This window comes from Poecilia formosa, unplaced genomic scaffold (assembly GCF_000485575.1).
Source record: "Poecilia formosa unplaced genomic scaffold, Poecilia_formosa-5.1.2 Scaffold701, whole genome shotgun sequence".
Classification (NCBI taxonomy): Eukaryota; Metazoa; Chordata; class Actinopteri; order Cyprinodontiformes; family Poeciliidae; genus Poecilia; species Poecilia formosa.
In genome coordinates, this window is record NW_006800640.1 from 113,147 (window position 1) to 138,814 (window position 25,668).

At 38.1% G+C, this 25,668-nt stretch overlaps 1 protein-coding gene across 1 annotated transcript; it reads left to right on the forward strand.

Annotated features, from left to right (window-relative positions):
• The first annotated feature begins 14,049 nt into the window (after positions 1-14,049).
• On the forward strand, positions 14,050-24,720 carry LOC103130969 (potassium/sodium hyperpolarization-activated cyclic nucleotide-gated channel 2-like). Its single transcript, XM_007542507.2, has 7 exons — positions 14,050-14,844; positions 19,238-19,667; positions 21,162-21,323; positions 21,431-21,649; positions 22,731-22,877; positions 23,317-23,557; positions 24,293-24,720. The coding sequence occupies exons 1-7, from the start codon at positions 14,387-14,389 to the stop codon at positions 24,499-24,501; spliced, it is 1,866 nt and encodes a 621-aa protein (XP_007542569.1). The 5' UTR covers positions 14,050-14,386; the 3' UTR covers positions 24,502-24,720.
• Positions 24,721-25,668: the final 948 nt, after the last annotated feature.

Sequence of the window (25,668 nt, forward strand, 5' to 3'; positions counted from 1 at the left end):
CTGTCTCATATTTAACATGCACTCTGGTTGAAGGTGAACCCTGGCTCTGGGGACATGTTGGCAGCAACGTAATCCTCCACACAGCTGTAGTTTTGGTTCGGCAAGCCACTGTCGAAACAGCTCCATCGAGCTTCACCTTTGTATTCACAGCACTCGTATACCAATGTCTTGGTGGAAAATTCTTTCTCACAGAACTGGGAGAGGAATAGTGACTACTGTGAAGAAGAAAGAAAAAATTACTGCCATAGAGTTGAAGAGAGATTTTCATGCTTACGAAAACTTCAAGAAAAACTCCATCAAGAATAATACCTCTTTAGGAATTGTTCTTGATTATTTCTAGTAAAAAAAGAGAAATGTATCAAAATAAAGGTCTAAAACTTTTTTTTTGATCAGGTCAAAAACAAGGCTAACCTGTTGAGCAAAAGAAAACATCTAAAGACTAGCTTCTTTCATAAAAATATTAGGAGTGGTTCAGAGTCATTGTATAGCATTGAATGTAAATGGCAAACAGTAAGGCCTATTGTTATTAAATAAATATGAAGTGAGAACTCTGAGACCTTCAAGCCCTAGATCTATCAGTCATAGATAGTAAAACAAATCCCTGTCCCACTTCTCTGGTGCTTACCGCTTGTTGGGTGCAGCACAGTTCTTCTTCTTCTGGCTTTCCACAGCATAAACTACACCATGACTCCAGGCGGTTGATGGACTTTCCACGGCGGACAAAATGGCTGGCACCGGACAAAGGTAGTAGCTTGGAAGGTATCTGGGATGGCAATGATGTTTCTGGCATATGGCGCCGAGATTCAGAGAAGTAGGAGCAGCAGGTAGGTACGGGACGTCTTTGTCTCTGAGAAACGGAAGATGAAGCAACAAAAAGACTAAAAGCAGTGAAGATGTAAGATTGTGATTAGTTCAAACGATTGAGAAGTCTAAAATATGTTACCTCCCTGATCAGAATACAGACGAGCTGTCAGGGCAATCATCAAAAAGCCAATGGGGCCTCCAGCTGAAGTCATGGTTGTATGACGTTGCGGTGCGATCCTGAGTCTGTTAAAGTAGGTTCTTCTCAAACTAGGTCTGTGATGGGATCACTGACCAATTTATATTCATAAACATTCCCTGGAGAAGAATGTTTGTGCAGAAAGAAGTGTCTGAAAGGTTAAAGTGGGAGTGGAGTGTTTGAAGAAATGTGGTTTCTGTATGGGGCGGGAGCGATGGAGGATGGGCAACATGTTAAAACAAATGTCAGTCTAATTAGGAGATGCTTTTGCTGATATTTTCAAGGACAGTCTGAAAAGTCTCCAGCTGAGGGTAGAAAAAAGCCTGCTGGTATGAAAAACACTAAGAAGACAACATAATGCAGACACACTGGTCACTTTTTTAGGTACACATTTTAGGTACACATCTTTTAGGTAACACTTTATTTGATGGGGTGTGCATAAGAGTGACATAACACCTGTCATGAACATGAAGGAGTCTTTATGAATGTCTATAACGGTTGTCAAGAAGTGTCATTCGGTAAATAATGGCACTTTCAACGCAAAATTGCTTTAAAAGCTGCATTGAAAGTCCAGTAAAAGTGCCAGCTTTGCATTAAAGTGTCATTATTTACAAGATCATGCAAAGTTGACACTTTTAATGGACTTCATGACAGTGTCATGCCAGTCTTATGCTCACCCCATCAAATAAAGTGTTACCCTATTGGTAAATTGGCTTGAGGTCACTGGACTGCAGTGAGCTCATTCTCATGTTCAAGAACCCAGTTTGAGATTATTTAAACTTTATTAGCATAGTGTTTTGTTTTGTAAGAAGCAGCCATCAGAGGATGGGTGAATTATGGTGATAAGAGAGAATGATCCATGCTTTAATGCTGTTTAAGCTAAGCTGAAATTGTAACTCATCAGACCAGTTTGTCTATTTTGTTGAGCTGTTTTAATAGTGTAAGCTAATTTTCCTTTTCTTAGCTAAGATGATTGCCAGACACTATGGTCTTCTACAGCTGTTACCCATCGGCTTTGACGTTTTATGTTTTATACCTTTGTAGATGCAGATATTGAGTGATTATTTGAGCTACAATTTCTCTCATCTGGAACTATTTTGCTCAATCTCTTCTGACACCAGCAAGTCATTTTCATCCAAACAACCATTGCTCACTGGGTATTTTCTCTTTTTCTGACCATTTTCTGGCTACCTAAAGATGTTTGTGCTAGAAAACCCTAGTAGATCAAAAGATTTTATGCTGTTCAGACCAGTCTGTTTGGCACCAACATCCATGCCACATTTAAAGTCACTTATGCCTCATGTTTACTGAGCGGTGTGCTCAGTAAAAATGAGCACACCGACAAAATAGCATAGTTCAGTATGCTATTTTGTCTGTTTCCTTTGTGAAAGTGACTCATAGAAAAACCCAAACCATACCATTCCCAGGCCACCTTCAGTTGTAGGTCCATAGAGTAGAGCAACTGGGGTCACACAACACAGTTCACTGATTGGAGGACAGAAAAATGTTACTGCTCGCGACAAGCATAATGCATGCTTGTGCTTTGTACGTTTGGTAAGTGAATGTCCAACAGACAGAGGAAACACTCTCTGGAATACGCGGACCATAAAACAGAGTACCAAACCACATCAACCAATGACATACTGCATAGACATGAACCACACTAATCTGAAAAAGTAGAGAAACCCAAAAGAGCAAAACAACTAGAACACCCTATTATTTAAACTAAAAGTTGAACAAAGGTTCTGCACTGAATTTTTTTGTACCAAACATGATGTCTCTAAATGCAGAGAACTTTTTTGTTATTTGGCGCTTTAAAATCTTTAACATGAACACACATCTGCACGTAGCCGTGGAGCTAACAAGCAAGAGGTACTGTACCTGGCAGGTTTTGTTTTCAGCTGTGTTCCTTATCATACTGGAGTCTTATCAGTTGCACAGAAACCTCACCTCAGTCTGGCTTTAAATTGATGGGTTATAAAGATAACAGAGGGAAAATCCTGGAAAAATACAACTGCTCCCACACTCACAGTCTGTCAAAATGCCCATAAATCACCCCCAGCATTGACTAAAATAATTTGCCTTTTTGCAAATGGCACATTGAATGAACTGTAAATATACATTAGTTTTTCCACTGAGAAATATAACATTTTCTAACTTAGCCACATGCAAAAAGTTTTTTTGGCAAATACTGACAGCAGCACGGTCGGTGACAAAGTAACTTTGCAACAGCAGCTTAAAGCTGCAGTATGTAACTTTAATAAAATATATTTTTTACATAGTTGTTGAAACTGTCATTATCTTGTGACAGTTTGGTATGAGACAGATAATCTGTGAAAAAAACAAGCTTCTTTTCCTTCTGCCAGTGCTAACTAGCAACAACCAATCAGAGCCAGGAGGAGGGTCATAGCACAATCAATTTGCCCTGCGCTGCTCAGGCCCCGTCCCCCTTTCTTTCTGTTACACTGCAGCTAGCACAGGGTGTCATGAATGCTCAAGCTAGTTAGCATTTTAGCAGCTAGCATACAGTGTAAAAATATGGTTGTGCACAAATGGGGTGTAGATGGGATTGGCAACACTAAGTTCAGCACTGAATTTAAGGAATATTTTCCTGTTTGTCAAGAAATCTGGAAACTTCGATTATGTCTAGTTCAAAATCGAAAACATCCTGACTGGTCATGCATGCACTGTCTGCAAAGGTCATTTTCCTACATCATAAATCAAGTGGATTCTCAACAATGATCTTCCTATCTTTGATTTGTTTTCTGCTGCAAGAAATGTGAGTCTAAAAACTTTTCTATTCAGTTACAAGACTGGAGACCACAAAGCAATAACGCAATGATTTTCCAGCTCAGTGATCCAGTTCCTCTCACCAATAATAGATAACCGATTTTTTTACGACATCAAGAGCAACTTTTCACTGTAGATATCTTGAAAGACCAAGATTCTTCAGTATTATAAAAAAGTCGTGCACTGCAGACTTTAACGCTATCAAAGCTGGCTTTGTTTGCAAAAATATACATTTTAAACAGAGACTAAGAAATTGTGTCTACCTAAAACCAGTTCATGAACAGTCCATCAACTCTTCAAGGAGAGCAGAACAATCCCTCTGGGAAAAAGAGAGAAAACATGTTATTTCTGCTTAACTGGAATGACCTTAAACTGGTCAAAGCTGCCAGTTCAGGAACACAGTGAACTGGCACTGTGTTCCTGAACTGGAACACAGTGCCAGTTCAGGAACTGGCACTGTTCCTGAACTGGCACTGTTCAGGAACAGTGCCAGTTCACTGTTCCTGAACAGTGACTGTTCAGGAAAAGTTGACTGATTTGCGCTACGCTATGTGAAGCGTAGCGCAAATCAGTCAACTTTACTCCTCTTTTTCAATGTAAGCCTCAACGATGGGGAAAAGCTCAACTTGACACTTCTAATGCAAATATTTTAAGCATGAATAAGGCATCACAATTTTTAATTCAATATTAAACTTTACAAACTTAGGAAAGTGGACACCAATTGGCTCTATCATTAAAATCAAGTGAAATTTTTCCCATCGCGCTAAAGATGCTTTAAACTCCTTTCCACCGTCTGCAGAAACTGGGTGAGTGAGTGAGAGCTTCATGGTGTCGCACTCCAAAAATGCTAATAATGTGGTTCCTTGTTATCACAAACTCTGTGGGCGGAAAAAAAACTGCGTTTATTCAAGTGCAGTCTCAGTCATAATACGTTTTTTCACTGACCTGAGGGGAGTGTCGATTTATCCAAGCTACTGTTGTCTAAAACTTTACTTCTACTTCTCCAGATGAAGACAGAAACACAGATGACACCTAACAGCTCATATAAGATATTACATGATGCCTATTGTTCAGAGTGAAAAAAAATTAATCATAAGACTTAAGAACAAGTAATTGGCACAGTGATGTTTAAATGTTGGCTGTTACACATAATCAGATTGAAATGTTAATCAGAATATGTTCTTCAATGACATTTATGTTCTTGACTGACCCAAAAGATTCAGATTTTTCTAAGAAAACACTTCTTGTTACAAGTTTGTGAAAAGGCTACACATTTTTTTTTTTACCAAAATGTATTTTAAGGGAATCAATCCCAGAATCTTAATGACATGCTACATTCATATTGGATGCATTTTTTTGCAAGTCTTTCATTCAATCAGTGTGAGCGACACAATTGTCTGATACAAAAAGATAATGAATGGATATTTGTTTGACCAAGCTGTCAGAAATTCTTGGGGATTTAAGCTCCTGTGTTTGTTGGGTTTTTTTTTTAACTCATATGTGGCATGATCTATGGTGGTTGAATGGTGAGGAAGGACGCAGGCAGACCCAGGATGAAGTGATGAATGATTTAATGAAAGTCCAACAGAGGCGGCACAGGGAAACTGGCTGGTACACACGACGAGGATCCGGCAAGAGACAAAGACAACAGGTGGGACTAAATACACTGGGAGGGTAATCAAAGAAATGAGACACAGCTGGGAAAAAATCAACAGGGAAGGCAGAGACTCACAGGGGAACAGGCTAATAAACACAGAAAAACCTCAAAATAAATACACAGAAAACACAGATCACAACAATAAGCATGTATTTTTCACCACTGGCTAGAATAGCTTATAATTTACTTTAAATGTAAATTTTTCTATCCTTTAAAAAAAGGCATTTTATTCAAGAAAAACCCTTTCTGGAGAATTGTGAAACTTTATAAATAACATTGCTAAAAATCATGACTCTTTGGACGGAAACTACTGTTTTTAACAGTTCTACTGTGCCTTCATTTTGTTTTATTCAGTCATATTTTTGCAAAGTAACTCATCCACATTTATGTTTTGCAGTATGGTTAATTTCCTTTTGATTACATTTAGTTTCCTTTGCTATGCTTCTAAAATCTCATTTTTTGCGTTTTGCTCTTGGAGTTGTGGCGTCTCTTGTTGTTCCAAAGTGTTTTCTCTAGATGTCCTCAGTCGCTCTTATCTTGCCTCCAGATCACGTGTCTTTTAATTCCTCAGTGCTTTCTAAACACACCAGTTCTCTCCTTTGCTCAGACAGCAGGCTGAGCCAGTTCATCAGCTTCTTGTTCCTTCACGGTTCCTTTGGAATGTTTTTTTCTAAAGTGAAAACGCTTTTAAAGATATCTCTGGAGAAGGCGTAGTCTTAAAGAAGCAAAATGTGCTTCCTTTAAGACTAAAGGAAGCACAGAATTAGTGTTTAACGTTCATCTAATTGCTAAGCTCCGTTAATGGAGCTAAACATAAGAGAAATAAAACAAACCCCTATCATGATAATATTCCATATTGCTACATGGCTGGTGAACTGGATTTTTTTCCTTTCTTTTTGCTGCTGACTTTCATCCACTTCTTCCAGTAAAGATCAAGAATACTGATTTATTTTCATTCCACGTTCTTACTGTGTGATGATCCTTCTACTTGGCTCTCGTAGGGTGTATTTTGCTCTGAACAGTTAAGTTTGTGGCTCTTGTCAAAGAACGTCATTTTAAGCCAGTTCAGTGAACATCTTGCAGGGGAGCTGGTGTCTTTCTCCAGCGGTCATTGGGCGAGAGGCGGCAGCAACCTACATGGTTCACCATGTGACATCACTACTCGCATAACATAGAGGTTATGTTATGCGGGCCGGGTACGTTATGTTTAACGTTCATCTGATTACGTGGAAAAAATGTTTTAAATACTTGTTCTTGTCTAGGTTCATCATCATTTTGAAGTATAAAGTCAGAAAGATCTGTAGAAACAAGAGACCCACTGGTTTGGCTTCTTTCACCTCAACAGTCAGGAAATACATCATTAATGTTTTCCAGAGAATCAAGATATTCCTGTCAGCCAGGAGTGGGTACCTTAACATGTGGGCAGGCTGGCAGCGCCGTTAAGTTGCCAAACAGGAAGTCCAAGTGTTGATTTTCTTTTTATTTGCAGTCCAGGATCCTTCCAGAGACGCAGCACTGTGAAAGGAAGAACGTATCAGTAAGTACTATGCATTTTATTCTGCCACAATGGAAGTATTTTTTATAAGGAATTAGTAAGAATTCGCAGTAATTTAGAAAATACACTAAAATTAGATTTCACTCAGCTGACTAACCGGTGGGAATTTTGCATATAAAGTAACGAGAACAGACAGAAACTGCTGAGTTGGTCAGAAGAGACAAATGGCTGAAACATTCTGCATAACTATCCTGCATAGTAACAGAAACCAATATTTAAATTTATTGCAGCTGCATTCAAATGAAACAACTCAGACAGTGGAATACAAACTTTCAGCTTTAATTCAGTTAGCTGAACAAAAACATGGCATAAAATGCAAAGCGATTTTTTTTTTTTGTTTGTTTTTTAAACAATCTGTCTATTTCAGGGACTCAAAACTGGATCAACAAATGAAAACAACTTTTAAAAATGTTGGTTCCTGCACTTGGTAGAAAACCCTTTGCTTGGACTGACAACCTGAAAACCTGAACTCATGGACATCACCAGAAACGAGGATTTCTCCTTTCCTCTTGCCATTATTATTTCAGAGATTGACCTTAAATGACTTTTAATGGACGGACCAAACTGTAGGAGCCACTCCTGATATGCTAGTGATTTCTTGGTTGAGGTTTTGTTGTTATTTTTTGCAGCATTTGTATGGCCCCTTTGACTGCATGATGACTACTCACAGAAAAAAGTTTCAAATCAACTGGAGGATTTGTGTTCAGATAAGAATGGGAAGTAGCCGAGTAAAAGTGCAAATAGAGGGAAATAAAGGGATAAGAAACAGCTGGGAAGAGGAGTAAGCATGGTAGTAAGTTGAGGACTTGAAGGTTATGTTCATAAATGTGACATATGAGGCTCATATGGGTTGCATGTATTTGGGATCGATTAATATTGTATAGTGTGACCAGTTTGACCGGAGTAATTTAAAAAAGAACGTCAACCATGAAGAGCATTACTTTGTCTTAAACTTGCTTGATAATTAAATCCACAAAAGTCAGTAAAATGTTGTTTGGAGTTAAATTTTGTATATTTATCAGAACAATTTTATAGAAATTCTCATTACGAAGCAGAAAATATGTTATTTAACTGAGGAGCATTTATGTTGATCTCTTTTTGGTGGAGTGGTACTGTTGTGCCCAAGTATTTCTGTTTACATCCGTGTTTTTGGTGCTGAAACAGCCACTGAATGGTTCAGAGACTTTTCCGCGGCTTAGCAATTCTTTGAAAAACCAGAGCCGTTTGCATACGTGTAAATAAACTTGCTCCTACTTTAACCAAGAGTCTCTGGAGCCCCTCCCTCACAAAGTCAGCCGGGTCCAGTCCTATCAGGTCACCCTGCTGCCTTGGAGAAGTACAGCAGTGAGCGATGGTGCATTCCTGCATTGTTACCTCAGGAGGTTTGGTCAAAAGCTACACAGCAGGTTTAATGAATGACTGGAAAAGAAAACTGAATAAGGGGAGGGACACATGTAAATAGAGTTTGAAATGACAGCCTACACTTCCTGTTCTGCCCTGTCCACTATGTCAGCGTAGAGGACAGAGGAGCAGAGGAGAGCTGACAATACAGTGACTCCACGATAAACAGTACTGAGGTCTGCCGGTTGTAAAAGAGGAAGTTAAATATTTGTTTTCCACTGCTAGCAACAAGAATCCTGCTGCTGCTGCAAAAGCCTGTCAACCTTTTCCCTGCTACGTCTAACTGTGCTCGTTTTCTTCTTTACAGCAACCCAGACGCATCCATGTCGAACTTGGTGATCGTCTCCATCTTTTTCATCCTGATTGCCCTGGGGCTGCTCATGGTCATCATAGGCCAATACAGAGAGATGGAGATAATAGGCAGGAAGAACGAAGAGCTGAAGACGGCCAAACTTGTGTTTTATAACAAGCTTCAATATGAAATCAATTTTAAGAAGTCGTTGCAGGACATTAAAACAAATGGGGAACAGAGGTTGAAGGACATGGAGGCTAACCAGCTCCAACTCACCAAGCAGCTGGAGGACAAGAACTCTGAGGCCGCCACCTGTCAGGAGCAAATGGTAAAATGTTTTAAAATACATTTCTTTCTTCTTTATTTGTCTGTTTTTCTCCTTCCAAAAGATGCAAAAACGCATTTTTTCAAACACGTTTTGGTTAAAAGAAAAATTAAGAAATGCAGTTGATGGATTAGTGTTTGTGGATCATAACTCCTAATTATTCACAGGAAAGTCACCTCATTTTTTGGGGGGATATTTACATTAGCATGGAGGTTTGTACTAAACAGGTGGCAGTTCTGGCACAAATAGAGCCTGGTGCAAACTCTTCTATGACCTTCATGCCAAATGCGAACTTCTTGATTGCAGGTGTAAATAGTCAGTTATGGAAAATCCCACAAGAAAAACCTTATTGTTTTTCATGTCGCCCCCAACAAACTGCTGCCCTGGGTGGTGAGTCATATCACCCACATCTAACAGAATCACTGCAAAAATGGAACTTTAATTTAATTAAAATGAATTTACTTGCTACTTTTAGCTTTTTTATACATTTTTTTGTAGCATGGAGCTATGTCTGGTGCTTTATATCAGCTATAGTTGTTTTAAAAGTCTTTACAAATACAATAATTTCAGCAATAGCTTTTTTGTCACTATTCCAAGAAGACCAGACAGAAATAAAGAGTGAAGACTGGTAGTCGTCCTGTTGTCAGACTCCTCCGTCTGGAGCAGTGGAGTTCTTCACCTCTTCCTCTTGCCACATTTTCCTGAACATGTTTTTCTTCTTTAACCTGTCAGCTTAGTTCTTGGTAAATTTGCGTTTTTCTTTTCTTCTAATTGGATAACCCTGTGACACATTCACAGCTTAGACTGTTGTTTTACAAAATGCACAGTTTTAGGCAGTGGGAGGAAGTTGGAGTAACCTGAAACAACCAATGCACGCAGAAAGAAAATCCAGGTTTGGGCTGAAAACCTGGATTTTCTTTCTTCGAGGCAACAGAAGAGACAACAGAAAGAGACCTTGCTTTACAGCAACGGCGTTTTATTCTTTTATTTGTATCCCCTTCTTTTTCATAACGTCTCTTGCCTTATTAAGACTTTGCTGATTGGTAGAGGGTCCGATCAGCTTGTTAAGGCTAATGGCAAACAGGAGCGTGAAATATAAAACATTTTAAATAGTTTTCACCTCATCCCAGGTGTGCCTTTTAACATTTCCTTTTTCCTGGTGCAATCTTTCTAAATGCAAATAGCTTCATGCATATATTGTAGTATCTGAAGTATCAGAAGATAATACAGCGAGGACCCAGCTGTAATCTAGATAAAATACATTGAAGCTTTTCTTTGTGTTTTGCATAACTGCATAACATTCTTCCTCCTGTGTTTATGGGTTGCTGAATGGACTCTTTTTTTTAAATAATTCTTTCCTTTATGTTTGTGGTTGGTTTGTGCCTACGCTGCCCCACACCAATTGTCACCACACCCTTCATGAAACAGGATCACAAGCCGCTCCAATGATGAGGTGTGGTGTCTCCATCGTTCAGCGCCTCTTCATCTTTATGCGGGCCGTGGAGCCGCTGCTGCTGGTCAGAGTCCTCACATCCCACATGATCTGGGTTTTATGACTCCTTCAGTACTTCAAACATAACCTGAATTCATACAAGAGCCGTGGCATGAAAATGATTTACAGAATAAATAAGCGGAAGGAGTGTTAACCCCTGAAAGGCGAAACTGTTTGGTATATTTGTTCTCAGCCGCAGAAAATATAGCCGACTCGTAAATCAACAAATTAACACTTTAACCTTGTTAAATAGAAGTCAACATTCACTCACACACATTTATAAATTTAGTGCGGTCACCTTAAGCATGACAACACCTGCAGCTAAAATCAGATATTTATATTTACACTATAAAACCCACAAACAGCCTTATTTTATCCTCACTGTGTGACTCTGAGTCAGGATTAGAATATTTCTGTTTGTAAAATTCCACAATGACAGAGATGATTGTCTTAAAATTTTCCTTTACAGCTTTCTTCAGACTCACAAGTTTACATACACCTCACCCCAAACATCTATTAAAGCTTGGATGATGATGTCATCGGGTTTATTTATTCACAGCATCTTGCCTTTGAGGAAGCACACTCGTGGATGTTTTTTGAATGTTTTAAATTAACCTCCGTGTTCCTGCGTGGAAAAGGGATTAAGGCTCGTTTAAATTTTTTTCTGAAGGCAAATGTTCGGCCGTCTGCTTGCAACCTCAAACTGAAACGAACTAAGGTTCTGCAGCAGGACAATGATCCAAAACACACCAAACAAAACGAAGACCTTGTAGTGGCCTAGTCAAAGTCCTGACCTCAAACTTACTGAGGTGTTGTGGCATGACCTTGAAAATGCCATTCTGGAAAAGCTCATTGCAAGTTATCAAAAAGGGTGCGTTGCAGTTGTTGCTACTAAGTGTGGCAGAAACCATTTATTATTTTTCCACACATCTTTATTTAAAAACTGCATGTTGTGTTTGATCAATATTTAAATTGCTGTGATGTTCTGAAACATATAATATATATTCTAAAAAAAATGTACATGTAATGTCATTATTTCTCATTTCTCCCATGCAGAAAACAAAAAACGAGGAGCTGGCATCTATAGAGGAAGCGCTCAAAAGCACCACAGGTAGGAAGCACAGACACGCTGCACCTCTGCCACCATGTGGTCAAATGCAGGAACGACAGCTCAATTCTGACCCGCTTCCTTTCTTTCTCTTTTAAGCGACCTTCAATGCAGAGTCTGAAGCCTGGAAACAAGAGATCATCAGTCTGACAGCAAATCTATCAGCACGCAGCCCGATATGCAAATATGTGACAAATAACGAAAAATCTGTGTAAGACGCAATTTAACGAAACACATCAAACGTTTTCAGAGAATGTAGCTACACATTAAGAATAACAAATTGTTCTGCTTTTCAGGGAATTTTGTGCCACACCACCAATTCAAGCTCAAGAAAAGTTAAGCAGATAAAACTACAAACCCACATCGGTAACAAACTCCAAAAAACATTTTATACTTCAGAAATGGACCCTTATGATGATATGAAAGTGTTTTTTACCATTACAATCTGCACTTAAAAATCTCAAAATGTTTTCTCTGCCTGAAAATTGAGCTAGTGTTTCGACTTGTAGTGTTTGTAAATCTCTATTATAAATAAATCTGTGCATTTCCAGTCTTTTGAAAATGGATGTTTTTAAGTCTAAGTTTGAACTGGTTTGTATCACATTGTAGGTCATGAAGTATGAATGCAGACAGGATGCAGGTAGTTAAGTAGGATGATTACAGAAAAACAGAACCCATACATACAGGCTGGTTATATTATGAAAGTAGTAAACAGCTGAATTCTGTAGGAAACATTTTTAAGAGGGAATTTGATTTGATTCTGATGTTTGACCAGGAATGGATCTAAGAGTATTTAGAGTTTCACGCTTTCATGTTTGACGCCCCTCAAAATACTACAAAGTATTTTATAAAACGTGTCATAAGGTTAATAATATGCAAAATCCATATTTTTGTTTTCTTTGTTTTCACATAAGGTTCACAGAAAAAGCAGTGCAACAAGTTTTTGCATTTGAGCCAGACACGCCGCTTCAGTAGAGACATCTTCAAAGCAAAACTGTTACACAATAATCTATGATCAATGATTCCGTTTGGCCGCAGCAGCAGTCAAATAAACGTGACTAGTAAATCTGAACCCTGTATTTACTCTGAAAGGTCTCTTTAGATTGCGAAGAGCTTTAATAAATGGAGGATTTAGAATAAGAAGATAAAAAAGCATAAAGACTCAAACCCTACATCTGTTGTGTTGAGTCTACACTTTATTATGACTGATCCCACTCAGACACAACAACACACACTAGAGCAGACATAATGTGGGGGATCTCTAAACCATAATGCATGTGTTTCCTTGGTAGATTTCAGAAAATATACTTGTTTCTAAGAAAATTTAAATGAAGAAATTTATTGGGATCACTGTAGAAAAATTAAACCTGAAGATTATGTTTGTTGCTATAATAAAAACAAACATAATCTGCTCAGGATGTTACCTAAAGTTCAAATAAGGACACTAAATACCATCATATGTCTATTTTTCTTGATGTCTCTTGTTTTTAAGTGGTGTTTGCACTAAACTGCTTGGAGTTTTTTGTATTTTTATACTTTTTTGAAATCACATGCAACTGTCATTTCTTCTTTTGACTTGTTTCAATATCTAATTGTTCTTGGTTAAAGGAAAATAAAATAAAATAAAAATGCAGATATAACAGCAAAATTACTAAAAAATAAACCAAACAGCCAGCTTCTCTTTGCTGCGTTCAAATACTTTAAAGTGTTCTGGTCTCTGAGTCTGTATTTGGATCCTTTAAATACACAAATCATGTGCTGTGCAATCATGTGCATTCATAGCATTAGTATTAACTAAATATGTAGGAAGCTAAATATTTAGTTTACAAACAAGATATTTAGTTCCCAATTAATTGTTTAAGTCTGAGCTACATTTTGTTAAAGATTAAACATTTAGTTAGCAAAGTAAATGTTTAACTTTGGTCTAAATATTTAGCTTGGAAGCTAAATATTTAGTTCAGAGTTAAACATTTAGTTTGGACCTAAAAATTTAGTTTGCAAGCAAAATATTTAGGGTCAATTTGAAAGCTAAACATTTAGTTTGCAAACGAAATATTACACATTTAGTTTGAAACTCTGACATCACACGTCACCAGGAATAACACGGGGAAAATATGATAGACTTAAATATTGCTGTTTTTGTTCTTTTTACTGTGAAACTTTACAAACAGCATTCATAAATATAATGCTTTAATTAGCAGATAATTTGTGTAAATAACGAGCTTATATCAACCAGAAGTTGTGAGGGAAGTGATAGGTTTCCATTTTAAAACCAATTCAATTGTGATGAGAAATTCATTAAGTTTTTTTTGTTCCTGCTCACTCAGACATTTCGCAACATAAGACCACTTAGTGGGACTCTCCTCTTAAGAAGGGAGGGAGGAGGAGGGAGGGAGGAAGAGGGTTGAGTAGACGCGGCTGTGACAAAAAGCCGATTACAGAAGGCCACTGAGTCCTCTGTGGCAATTTGCATCCATCCTCTCCTGGTCATTCCAGAGGAAAACACATCCGCGGATCAAGTTTGTGGTTTTTCACGGAGCAGGATTAATTCATCAGAAAAAGTTTTACAACTTTTCTATTATTTATACATATATAACTTTGAGGATTTCTCTTTTTTTGAGTGTTGTAGTTTTTTTTTTTAATTTATTTATTTTTTTAACTTGGACACAAAATACTAAATGGAAGTTTTAATAAACATTTAGATCTCAAGACAAGTTAAAGGAAAACTTTTAACTTTTTTGAGTTTCAAGTGAAAATCATACAGAAATGACCAGCCCTTCTAGGAGCATAGACGATCAGAGAGGAACCGCAGACAGTCCGGCTCACAAAGCGGAGACCCCCCGGTACCGCAGCTGGAGCAGCCTGCGCTTCTCCAGATGGAGGAGCAGCTCCCAGAGGACGACTCCTCCGAGCAGCCCCTCTCCAAAGACCGAAAAGAGAAGCGACATTTCCCGGACTCTCTTCACTCTGGTCAAGACCCACAATGACGACTACACGGCAGACCCGGACGGCACCCTGGACATGGGAGCAGAGGCCGAGGTCGGCCTGGAGGACCTGCTGCAGGATCAGTCCACGTACTTCCAGAAGCAGTTCGGCTCCATGCTGCAGCCCGGCGTCAACAAGTTCTCACTGCGCATGTTCGGCAGTCACAAGGGGGTCGCGGCAGAGCAGGAAAGGGTCAAGAGCTTTGGGGTGTGGATCATCCACCCCTACAGTGATTTCAGGTAATCTTCGGTTTAGGTGACCATGGAGGTCCTGATTCAAAATAGAAAAATCATTTAAGTTTCTGTGTTGTTCAGAGGGGCAACATTATGGAAAATCTATGATGGCGTCTGTTAGGGCCTTTATTGATTAAAATAAAAGTACATTTCCGCCAAAAAGATTCACAAATTTGTAACCTAATAAATTTTCTAGGAAAAACAAAAACATTTATGAGTTTGAAACATTGAAAATTACTAGGGGGAAAAAAACTTACATTTTGAGCTTAATCTCAGAAGTTTTCTAGTAAAAACAAGGACATTTCTGAGTTTCAGTTTTCAACATCTTTTCAACTATTTAAGAAAAAAGTTTTCTAGAAAATTTCTGGTGGATTTTCTTGGAAATTTGCAATTGTTCAAACTCAGAAATTTAAAAATTTTTCTCTCAAAAATTTTTTCTCTCAAAAATTTATGAAATTAAAAAATGAAAGTTTTCTTGTGAATTTTCAACTTTTCAAACCTAGAAATGCCCTCGTTTTTTCTAGAGTATTTTAGAGATATATTTTTGGTGAAAATTTACTCCTTTTTTCCATCTACAACGGGTCTAATACAGTCTTGTAAAAATAGACTTTTTTCAGATTTACATCATGTTGTAATGTTATTTCTTCATCAAAAACATACCTGGAGTATTGTCTTGATTCTTTCATGCATGTTTGAGAAATCCTTTTAATATCCATGGCAACCATTCAGTTGTGCTAAACGACTGGGTGGACTTAGCTCCGCCTTCGAGGTGCAGCTCCTCCTCAGAGCTTCCACTTCACATAACTGCAGTCCTCTGCAATCCCCCCACTCAGCTCCTTCAGACTAGTCAGTAGCAATTAGCAAACACCTGGTGGAATTGTGTATCTGCAGAGCTCATTAGACGAGCTACTTCTCGGTGTAACACTGGTAAAAACGTTGTTAAAGTGATAATAGAGGAGCCATGTTCTGATGACTTCTTGAAGGTGGAGATTCAGAAAGAGACAGAAACCCAATTTGTTAAATTACAAAGTCAAATTTCTTTTAAGTGGTTTTTCATATATACCAAATTTTTCTTAACAACTGAAGGTAACATTATTTTTTTATTGTGCCATAAAATTATTCTATGTGGCTGGAAAATACATAGTATTACCTCTTTAAGGTCTCCAAATGTGTGATTTTTTCTATAAACTTCCCTTGAAAGCAGCAAACGCAGCCAAACAAACAGATTGTGATGTCCAGTTCTCCAAGGACATCAGCTGATGTCATGGTTTGTAGCACATGATAAGGCGATGAAGGGATTTCATTAATGATAAAGTATTTAGGGCAAGATCAACTGGATTAATCATGCAACTCTAACGTGACTCAATATTTTCCAGTTCATAAGATGAGGAGGACTCTCTTTCTTGACCCTCACCATTTTAACAGAACATTTGACCTTCACTTGCTTGTGTTCAGCCTCGGTTTGGGACAGTTTTGTTGAATCGTCACGCTTTTGGAGCACACCATCTTAATGGTGACCCCCGAGCAGCCTGGGCGTGAGGTCATAAATGATACCCGGCATCAGATTTAAACAATTTTTAACCATCAGGCCTTTGCCAGACAGGGAGGATAAACCGGTGCACAGGGATTAATGCCCATAAGAATCCCTATAATTCCCATCTTGCTCTATTATGCAATAATACACAGACAGCTGAGGGGGAGATTACAGAGAGCCTGCTCTCCTTAGACCTTATGGTCCAGCTTCCTCTTTATAATGGACCAGTTGGAACCGCCCCGCACTCGTTTACAGTTTAGGTTCACACAAGTTCCCCCAAAAGGAACCAAGAAAAGTTGGAAAGTTTGCAGACTGGCAAAAATATGAATACTTTTGGAACTTCTCCACATTTGATGCAAACTTCAGTGTATATTACCATAATTGTAAAACAGAAGAGAAATAACATGCTTTTTAATTTAAAAAATAATCTGAAGTGTAGTTTGACTTCTTCCACTTTAAATCTGATTCCAATTATTAAAATCTATTTCAATTAATCATCTTAAGAAGTGACCTTATTAGTAAAGATAGTCCAATTGTGAGTAATTTAGTACAAATAATGAAGACAACACACGCACCAGCAGAGAAGAATAGACGTTCAGAGCTGTGCTAGGATATAAAATAATGCCCCAACCCCTAAATATCTCACAGAGCACAATTTATATCAATGTGTTTGAATGGCCTAGTCAAAGTCTAGACCTGAAACAAACCAAGAATCAGTGGCAAATTCAAAAACTGTTTACTATTTTGCAAAGAATGTGCAAAAGTGGACAAGAAATATTTCAAGAGCTACAGAGAAAAAAAGTTACCTGGATGTATACATTTTTTCATTTAAAACATTTTTAAAACCATATTTAATTTTTAATAGGAGAAAACTAACTTTTCAGCAACATATGGGAGCTTGTTTAAAGTAAATAATTCCTTAATATTGATTAAAAAGTGTTAGTTTGACTGGGACATTATTCCAATTACAATATGGTAAAAATACCTTGTTACACTGATAGATTATTTTACAAATAACTAGTATTTTGTCATTAATATTAAAAAATTATAGACTTAAATCATGCTCCTATTTCTTGCCCAAATGTTGCTTGTGAGTTAGTTTTGTATTATCTTCAGCGTACTAAGAAGCTAGACCAGAAATAAGTAAGATTTTGTGTTTTTGTAGTGTAAAATTCTAATAAAATATTTTGATATTTTAACTTATAATCTAACAAAATATGCATGCTCTTAATATATGCTGAGTATGGCAGATCAGTGCTGCATGTTTCTCAATATAAACCATTAATATCCGGTCTAAAAGCTTTTTCTGCCGCTGAAACTACACTTGCACATTAATCTTGTATAAATGTGAACACGTGGACAGCTGTAAAACCCTTCAGAGTCATCGGTGGAGTTATTAGCAGCAGGAAGTAGCCACTAATCTGCTGGAGCATAAGTAGTCATGTAAACCGGCATGTTGACATGGAGGACACGACCAAAAGGGGATCGAAGGAGGAATGAATGGGAAGGAAAACAAAAATCTCATTAACTCGTTCTTTATCTCCTCTTGGTCTGCTTTAAGAGGAAGAATGCTGTAATCAAAATCAGTCCAGCTGATATTCAGTTATCGTCCCAGAGTAATTGAAAGAGCGACAGAAGGCCAGTAAAACAATCTGTGAATGATGTAAACAATCTGTAAGGAAATCCAAACCGAGCCTTTGGTGCATAACGAGACACTGGAGACATACAGGCCAGTGGAATCGACATGAATGGAGAGTGAAGCCATAAGGTTCACTGCTCCACACAAATCACAAGGCAGACATTTCCACTGGGAGTGATACGCTCTTCTGCTCAATGCCTTGTTCAACATATACGGCAAGCAGTATTCATTTTTAATGGCAGGGGCTATTCTTGTGACAGAAACTATTCAGAGAATAATGAGATGGATGTCGTACCCTGGTAATTAGGTCAAACCATGAAGCTATTATTTAAAATTAACAAGTTTAACAGGTAAATTAAACATTCTAAAAATCTGTTAACCAATGAAAGAATGTTTTTATCACAATTTGAGTTAATGTGAGAGAGCAAATCAACACAGAACGGACTCTGACCTTAACACACCGGCGTTTTGATGGTAGTTTCTTCCATTCTTAATACAGTACTAAGTGTTTCTAATCATGTTCTGCTAGGTTTTGTTTAGGGATGCACTTTTTTCACTTCCAATACCAATACAGATATCTGAGGTTTAGCATCGGCCGATACCGATTCTTCTCATTTTCTTATGTTGCCTGTTTTTATATTTTTTCCTTTCTTTGCTTCTATTTACCTTAACTTTCTGCCGACACACTTATATACTCTAAAATGTATGTCCATTCATTAATGGTGCAGTAGAGTATTTCAGGTACCTGTTTGGAAATGGTTCTTTAGAAAGTTCAACAAAGTGAGGAGATGTTACTCAAATATGTTTAAATTTGTAGTCTGTTGTTGTGGAATGAAGGAAATATGACACATGATGACGTTCTTGTATCGGAGACATGAAACCTTTTTAAAGACACAGTTCAGCCAATCATGCATATCGGAAAGACAGATCAGTTTTCCTACTTGCAGCAGCTGCAGAGTAACAATGACTTGATTCTTTGGATGAAGAATGACTGAGAGTTTACGAGGGTTTTTTTGTACATGTGTTTTCTATATCAAAGAGTTTAGGTAGAGAACTCTTTTGGGATTTATACCTTCATTAAAAAACTCTATTTAAAGTCAACAAAGAGTCCTTTCATAATTAGAGTGAGAACCTGAATATTAACCTAAACATTTACACAGTCTAGGTTTTGTAGGTAATCTCATCAGAGAACCACAGATCTAATTGGTCTCTCTTGTTTTGTGCAGGTTTTACTGGGATATTGTGATGCTTCTTCTGATGATGGGTAATCTGGTCATCCTGCCCTGGGGAATCACCTTCTTTGAAGACCAAAACACCCTGCCCTGGATCATCTTCAATTTCCTCTCCGACACCCTCTTCCTCATGGATCTAGTCTTCAACTTTCGTACCGGTATCCCGGGAGAGGACAGTCACATTATTCTGGACCCCAAAGAGATCCGCATGCATTATCTCCGCACCTGGTTCCTGGTAGACTTTGTTTCCTCCATCCCTGTTGATTACATTTTTCTAATTGTTGACCTGGAGTCCCGCCATGAGTCGTCTGATGTGTACAGGACGGCCCGTGCTCTGAGGATTGTGCGTTTCACCAAGATCCTCAGTCTGCTCCGTCTTCTCCGACTCTCACGTCTCATCCGATACATCCATCAGTGGGAAGAGGTAAAAGAATGGGACAGGAAGTAAAAATGCACCCTTGGTTTGTATAGTTTCCTCAGTTTTGAACGTCATTTTTTCAGCCACTCACTCAAGGACCCTTGTCACCCTTTTGCTTCTTTATTTACCTCATTGTCTGAGTGATTCTTATCTCTTGTCTGGAGCAGAGGTATCAAATTCATTTTCATTGTGGGTCTTATCAAGGGCCGGTTGTGCCAGAATGTATTGTTAAAAACCCATTATCAAAAGGTCAACTGTTGACTTGACCTTTCCTGTTTTATTCAGTTTCCTCTTGAGCTGTTGTACTAATTTTCTCCTTTCACTCCATGCTGTTATTTTTTATTTTTAAGCAGATATGAGGAGTGGTGGTGAAACCTTAAACTGCTGCTGCACAAGTTACTCAGCAGGTTGTTGCTAGGTAACCGAAGAATGAATGAGTTGCTAGGTAACCATAGAGCGAGTCAGTCAGTTGATTCCACCAACTTTGCTTAGCTAGATGTGAGAGGTCTTTCCTCTGCCTACATCCCCCAGAATGCTGTTCAGTTCTGAGTCAGGTTCAGTGAAATTATTGAACATTTTATCTATTGATATTGATCGTGTGTGTCTCCCAATATATAGTGTTATTGATCACTTGCCCAGCCCTACTTAATCATAACCCAATGAGATTATAATAGTTGGCAAGATGATGCAACAAATCATTAACTCCATGGTCAGAGAGGTGAAAAGCACATACAGCTTCAACTTGATAGGACATACGAGACATTTCAGAGAAACTGGTGTGTAAGCATAAAAAATGACATTGACTTTGCTTGTTCACACAGACCAACCACATTCCCATTCACTAACTCCAATAACTCGTCTTCCACTGTATCTTGATTGTATCTTAATGACACCAAGGTGTGAATGGCTCAAATTGTGTTAGTTACAATGAGAAGAAAACAGATGCTCTTGTGTTCAGATCTAACCAACTGTACTTTAAGCTATCCGTGACCCATTTGGGTGTTTCTGCACTCACCTCTGCCAGTCTTCACTATCATAAAATTCACTGTATACCGGACTTAGTCACGCCTCACAATCATGTTTACAATAAGAAGAAAGTGTGGTTTCTGCCTGGAACTGTCACGTTCCAGCATACAACTCAGTTTCTCTCATGATACTTGTCTGTCTTGTTGTACCGCCCCAAGAACAAGGAACTTGAGTGTTTAGTGACAAAACTTTGTAAATGTTGTCTTACTATGTGAGACAGGCAACTTTGCCTTAAGTTTGTAAATTGATTTCCTTTTCCTGTTGTCTTTCAACACTGAATAAGCTGTTTTGTTATTATTTCCTCAATACACTTTATGTTCTAATCTGTTAATGTTATTTCTCCCTTTTAACTCACATCTATACTTTGTAATTTATATCTGTCTTGTTTTTGAAACGTTTTCTATAATAGCACTTGGACATCTTAGTGACTTTAAATCAACTGAACTTGAACTTATTTAACATCTCCTGTGACAGATTTTCCACATGACTTATGACTTGGCCAGTGCTGTGGTGCGTATAGTCAACTTGATTGGTATGATGCTGCTGCTGTGCCACTGGGATGGCTGTCTGACCTTCATGGTTCCTATGCTGCAAGACTTTCCTCCGGACTGTTGGGTATCTAAAAACAACATGGTGGTGAGTCCAGGCTCTGCCTAAACATCTAACCTCAAATGATATATTCAATAATTGAATATTTACAACATAAATACAATCACAGCTAAATGAAATATTCTTCTCTTCAGAACGCCACCTGGCATATACAGTACTCCTACGCCCTGTTCATGGCCATGAGTCACATGTTATGTATAGGATACGGCGCTCACCCTCCAGAGGGCATGACCGATGTTTGGCTCACTATGATCAGCATGGTTGTTGGGGCCACCTGCTATGCCATGTTCCTGGGTCACGCAACTAACCTGGTCCAATCTTTGGATGCATCCCATCGCCAGTATCAGGAGAAGGTAATTATCTCTGACAAGACTCTAAATATGACCTTTTATGTTTCCTTGAACAGGTTAGGGTAGGTCTATGGGCTGTACAAAACATTTTCATAAATTATTTTTGCACATAGTCAGTCTTACATTTACTCTGATCAAGGCTGAGTATTTTGAGTTCGTTTCAGAATGAGCTGGGTTTTTTTTGTGGCTCTTGTCACTTTAAATCCAAATAAGCTGCTAATTTAATTATACAACCGTCTCTGAACATTATAGACATATTTTCTGAATGGTAAGTAAACAATAAAACACTTGTCTGTTTCAGTGTTTTATTGTTTGAGAGGTAAAATCTGCCGACCGAACATTCTGGAGCTCAACTTGCGTTGCTAGGTGACGGGCTGCGCTTTGCAGTGGTTGCTAGGTAACGGCGCAGCGCCCATTGTTTGTCACTTAACAATCGGGAGTTTTTAGAAACGGCTCATTTTCCAGACCCAAAAAAACATTAATTTATTAGCCAAAAAAACGACACGTATTTTCTAAGCGTTTCTAGGAGAAGTTAAAAAAAAGTATAAAAACTTGCAAAATATAAATTTAGCATAATAGGTCTCTTGTAAAGGTTTAAGACTAAAACCTTTTGGCTACACACTCTAATGTTTAGTGGATAATATGTTCCAGGAGCGTCACATGGACACTAATGTGCCTCTGGCTTTGAGTTTTAATATCGCAGTCATGTTTCAGATCAGAGGCTTGCTTACTTATTCAAACTTTGCTCAGAGAGACAGCGCTACATATAACATGTTTACTATCTAATGGATTTTCACTGTGACCTTTCACTGGGGATTTTCACATGATAAAGCTGAGCAGATGATGACAAATGGCAGCACCTCTACTGACAGCAGACAGTGATCACAAATGAGTTTGTAATCCACTTAGAATGGGAGACAAAAAAAACTACACAAAACAAATGGAATAATTTTAATTACGGTGATGTAATTCAGCAAACACATGGCAGGAAACGGGACTCACAACACCTGAGAGAAGCGCCACAGAACTTTGACTGCGTCCTCATGAAGGTCGAGTCACAAAGCATTTCATGTGATTTTTGCAGTACAAGCAAGTGGAGCAGTATATGTCGTTTCATAAACTGCCGGCCGATGTGCGGCAGAGGATTCATGACTACTATGAGCACCGATTCCAAGGCAAGATGTTTGATGAAGACAGCATACTGGGAGAACTCAGCGACCCACTTAAGGAGGTGGGTTATTCTTCAATCAAAGAAAGAACTTTGATTGTTCCCTCTTTTAATTCCAAGAGTTATTAATGAGAGCAGATTGTGGTTAGAATTTAAGGTGCAGACAGAGAATCTGCATGAAGTGCCAGGAGTTTAAGTGTCATAATTATTGTATCATTGCCAAAACGTTTATGTAATACTTCATATAAGATCCACCCAAGTAAAGTCAATTAGCAGAACTTGACTGAAAGCAGAGGAGGGAACTTAACTATTTCAATCAGGTGTGTTGAAACAGAATCATATCTAAAAGTTGCAAAACTTGAACCCTTGAAGACTGGAGTTTGGCACCTTACATGAGTTAATATTCATACATTTTATCAACAGTCTTCAACATGCACAGAAGAAAACTAAAAATGTGTTTTCCACTTGGTTTACTTCTGTCCATTTTGTCTCCGTCATGCAGGAGATTGTCAGCTATAACTGCCGTGGACTTGTCGCCAACATGCCGCTCTTTGCCAACACCGACCCTCACTTTGTCACCGTGATCCTGACCAAGCTGCGCTTTGAAGTTTTCCAGCCGGGAGACTATGTAATACGAGAGGGAACGCTGGGTCGGAAAATGTATTTCATCCAGCATGGCACCGTCACGATTATCCCGCGTGGCAGTAAGGAGTTAGTGCTCAGTGATGGAGCCTACTTTGGAGGTAAATACAGCGGAGTATTAAAACTCTATTCAGCTACTTATCAACTCTACGAGAGTCTTTATTATTCAGATTATTGCTGCCCTTCTTCTATAAAATCTCCCACAGAACCCTTGGTTGTAACTGCACTACATTTTCCAACTAATATTTACTATTTATTCTGAATTTCTTGTGGTAAATGTAATTTTTTGTCATTGGCTTGATGTCATTTTGAAGAAAAAACTAACATTTATGAAATATTACACTCTGTAAAATCAATGAAGATAATGTGCTAGTTGCTTGATTATAATTATACTGTAAATAAGTTTTGCAGTGTAGTTTTTTTGTCTTGCACTGTAAAAAAAAATCTTACCATGAATTTTTATTGAGCAAACAATAAAAATTCACTTGAAATAAGACAAAACTAATTTACAAATAGCATTTCTGTGAGAAGAAGGAGTTTGTTTTAAGTCAATTATTTCTTAATATAAGTATCAAGTACCAGTCCCACTAACATATTATTTTACTTATTACAAGACATTTTTACAATACAATAAGTAAAATAATCAGCCTGTGAAACCAGTACATTTTAAAGTCAAGATTAAGCAATTATGGACTTAAAACTAGCTCCAATATCTTGTTGAAAAGTTACTTCAAGTGCACTAAAATATTTGGACTAGAAACTAAACCAAAAATATTTAGAAAGATTTTGAGTTTTTCTTCTAACTTTGACTAAACCAATTCTTTTTCTCGGCTCAGAGATCTGCCTACTAACTCAGGGCCGACGGACGGCCAGCGTGAGGGCCGACACCTACTGTCGCCTTTATTCGCTGAGTGTGGACGACTTCAACGAAGTCCTGGAGGAGCATCCTCTGATGAGGCGGGCGTTTGAGAGCGTGGCTGTGGAGCGACTGGATCGAGTTTCACGCAGATCCAGTTATCAGCCTCCAACGACTGAGTCTGAGTGAAGGAAGAAGAAAGAGAAAGAGACTCCCGCCAGACACACAAAGCACTTTTTAACAGATCTAAAGAAAATAAAAAAATACAGATGTTGTTGAATGCTGCATCACTTGATTGAAACTATTCCACATTCATTAATTAGAAATTGTCACTTGAATATTAAAACTCAACATGTTTACGTGGATTTTATTGATGTTCACAAACTGAGTAAACCTTTGTCAGTGCTTGTTCCAGTTTTTTCTTCTGTATAACTGAGAGTTATAGATCCACATGTTTTTTTTTAAACAAGTTATAGACTGTTAGCCATATAAATCAGGTGTTCAAGCAGAAACACATAAAAATATAAATCCACTGGACCTCATGGACTGGATTTCTGTTTGCCCAGCACTGGGATGGGGGCAGCAGATGGTGGTGCATCATGAAGCTTTCTGATTCAAATGATCCCTAAGATCTGTATGTTGTGTCACATGGAGGTTAATACCGATGGCCGATAAGCTCCAGTGATGTAATAACTCAACTGTGAACGCAGCTGCAGGTGGTGGTGAACTTTTACATCACCTATTTTTCTCATTTGTCATTGTCAGGATTTATAGTTACACTGGGTTTCAAAGAATAATGTCTTTTTAAATTTTAAATGATCAGACGCACAAATAAATAAATAAATGAATAAAACTCTCAGTATGCTTATACTTTACCAGATTGAATCACTTAAATTCTGCTGATATATGATTCTTGTCAAGCACTTTTCACCAGGAAGAGAGGCAAAGGCAGGCGGAGAAAAGGTAAAACTGAGTTTGTTTGCATTTTTTCTCATCAACTGCCTCTTGTTTTACATGCTTAAGATCCTTTTTGTTTCTAAAGTGTTTTGGTCAAAACAGGTCTTTAATAGAGTGGTGGTAATAATTTAAATTGTATAAAATTAAAATTTGAGGGACAAATTGCTTTGCATGTTTGTAGAGCTGTAATTAGACCTTCTCTGACTGGGCTTCTGCCAAAATGTTTATATTTTGCTTGTACTGATTATGCAGAGTAAATATGAATATTTCTGACCCTGAGACATAGTGAGTTTTCCAAAGCAGCTGTCATAGAACGGCAAAGAACATTAGATCATATTTGTACACATTGCATTGCTTTTTTAATTTAAAGAAGCATTTATCTACATTTCCAAAACACTC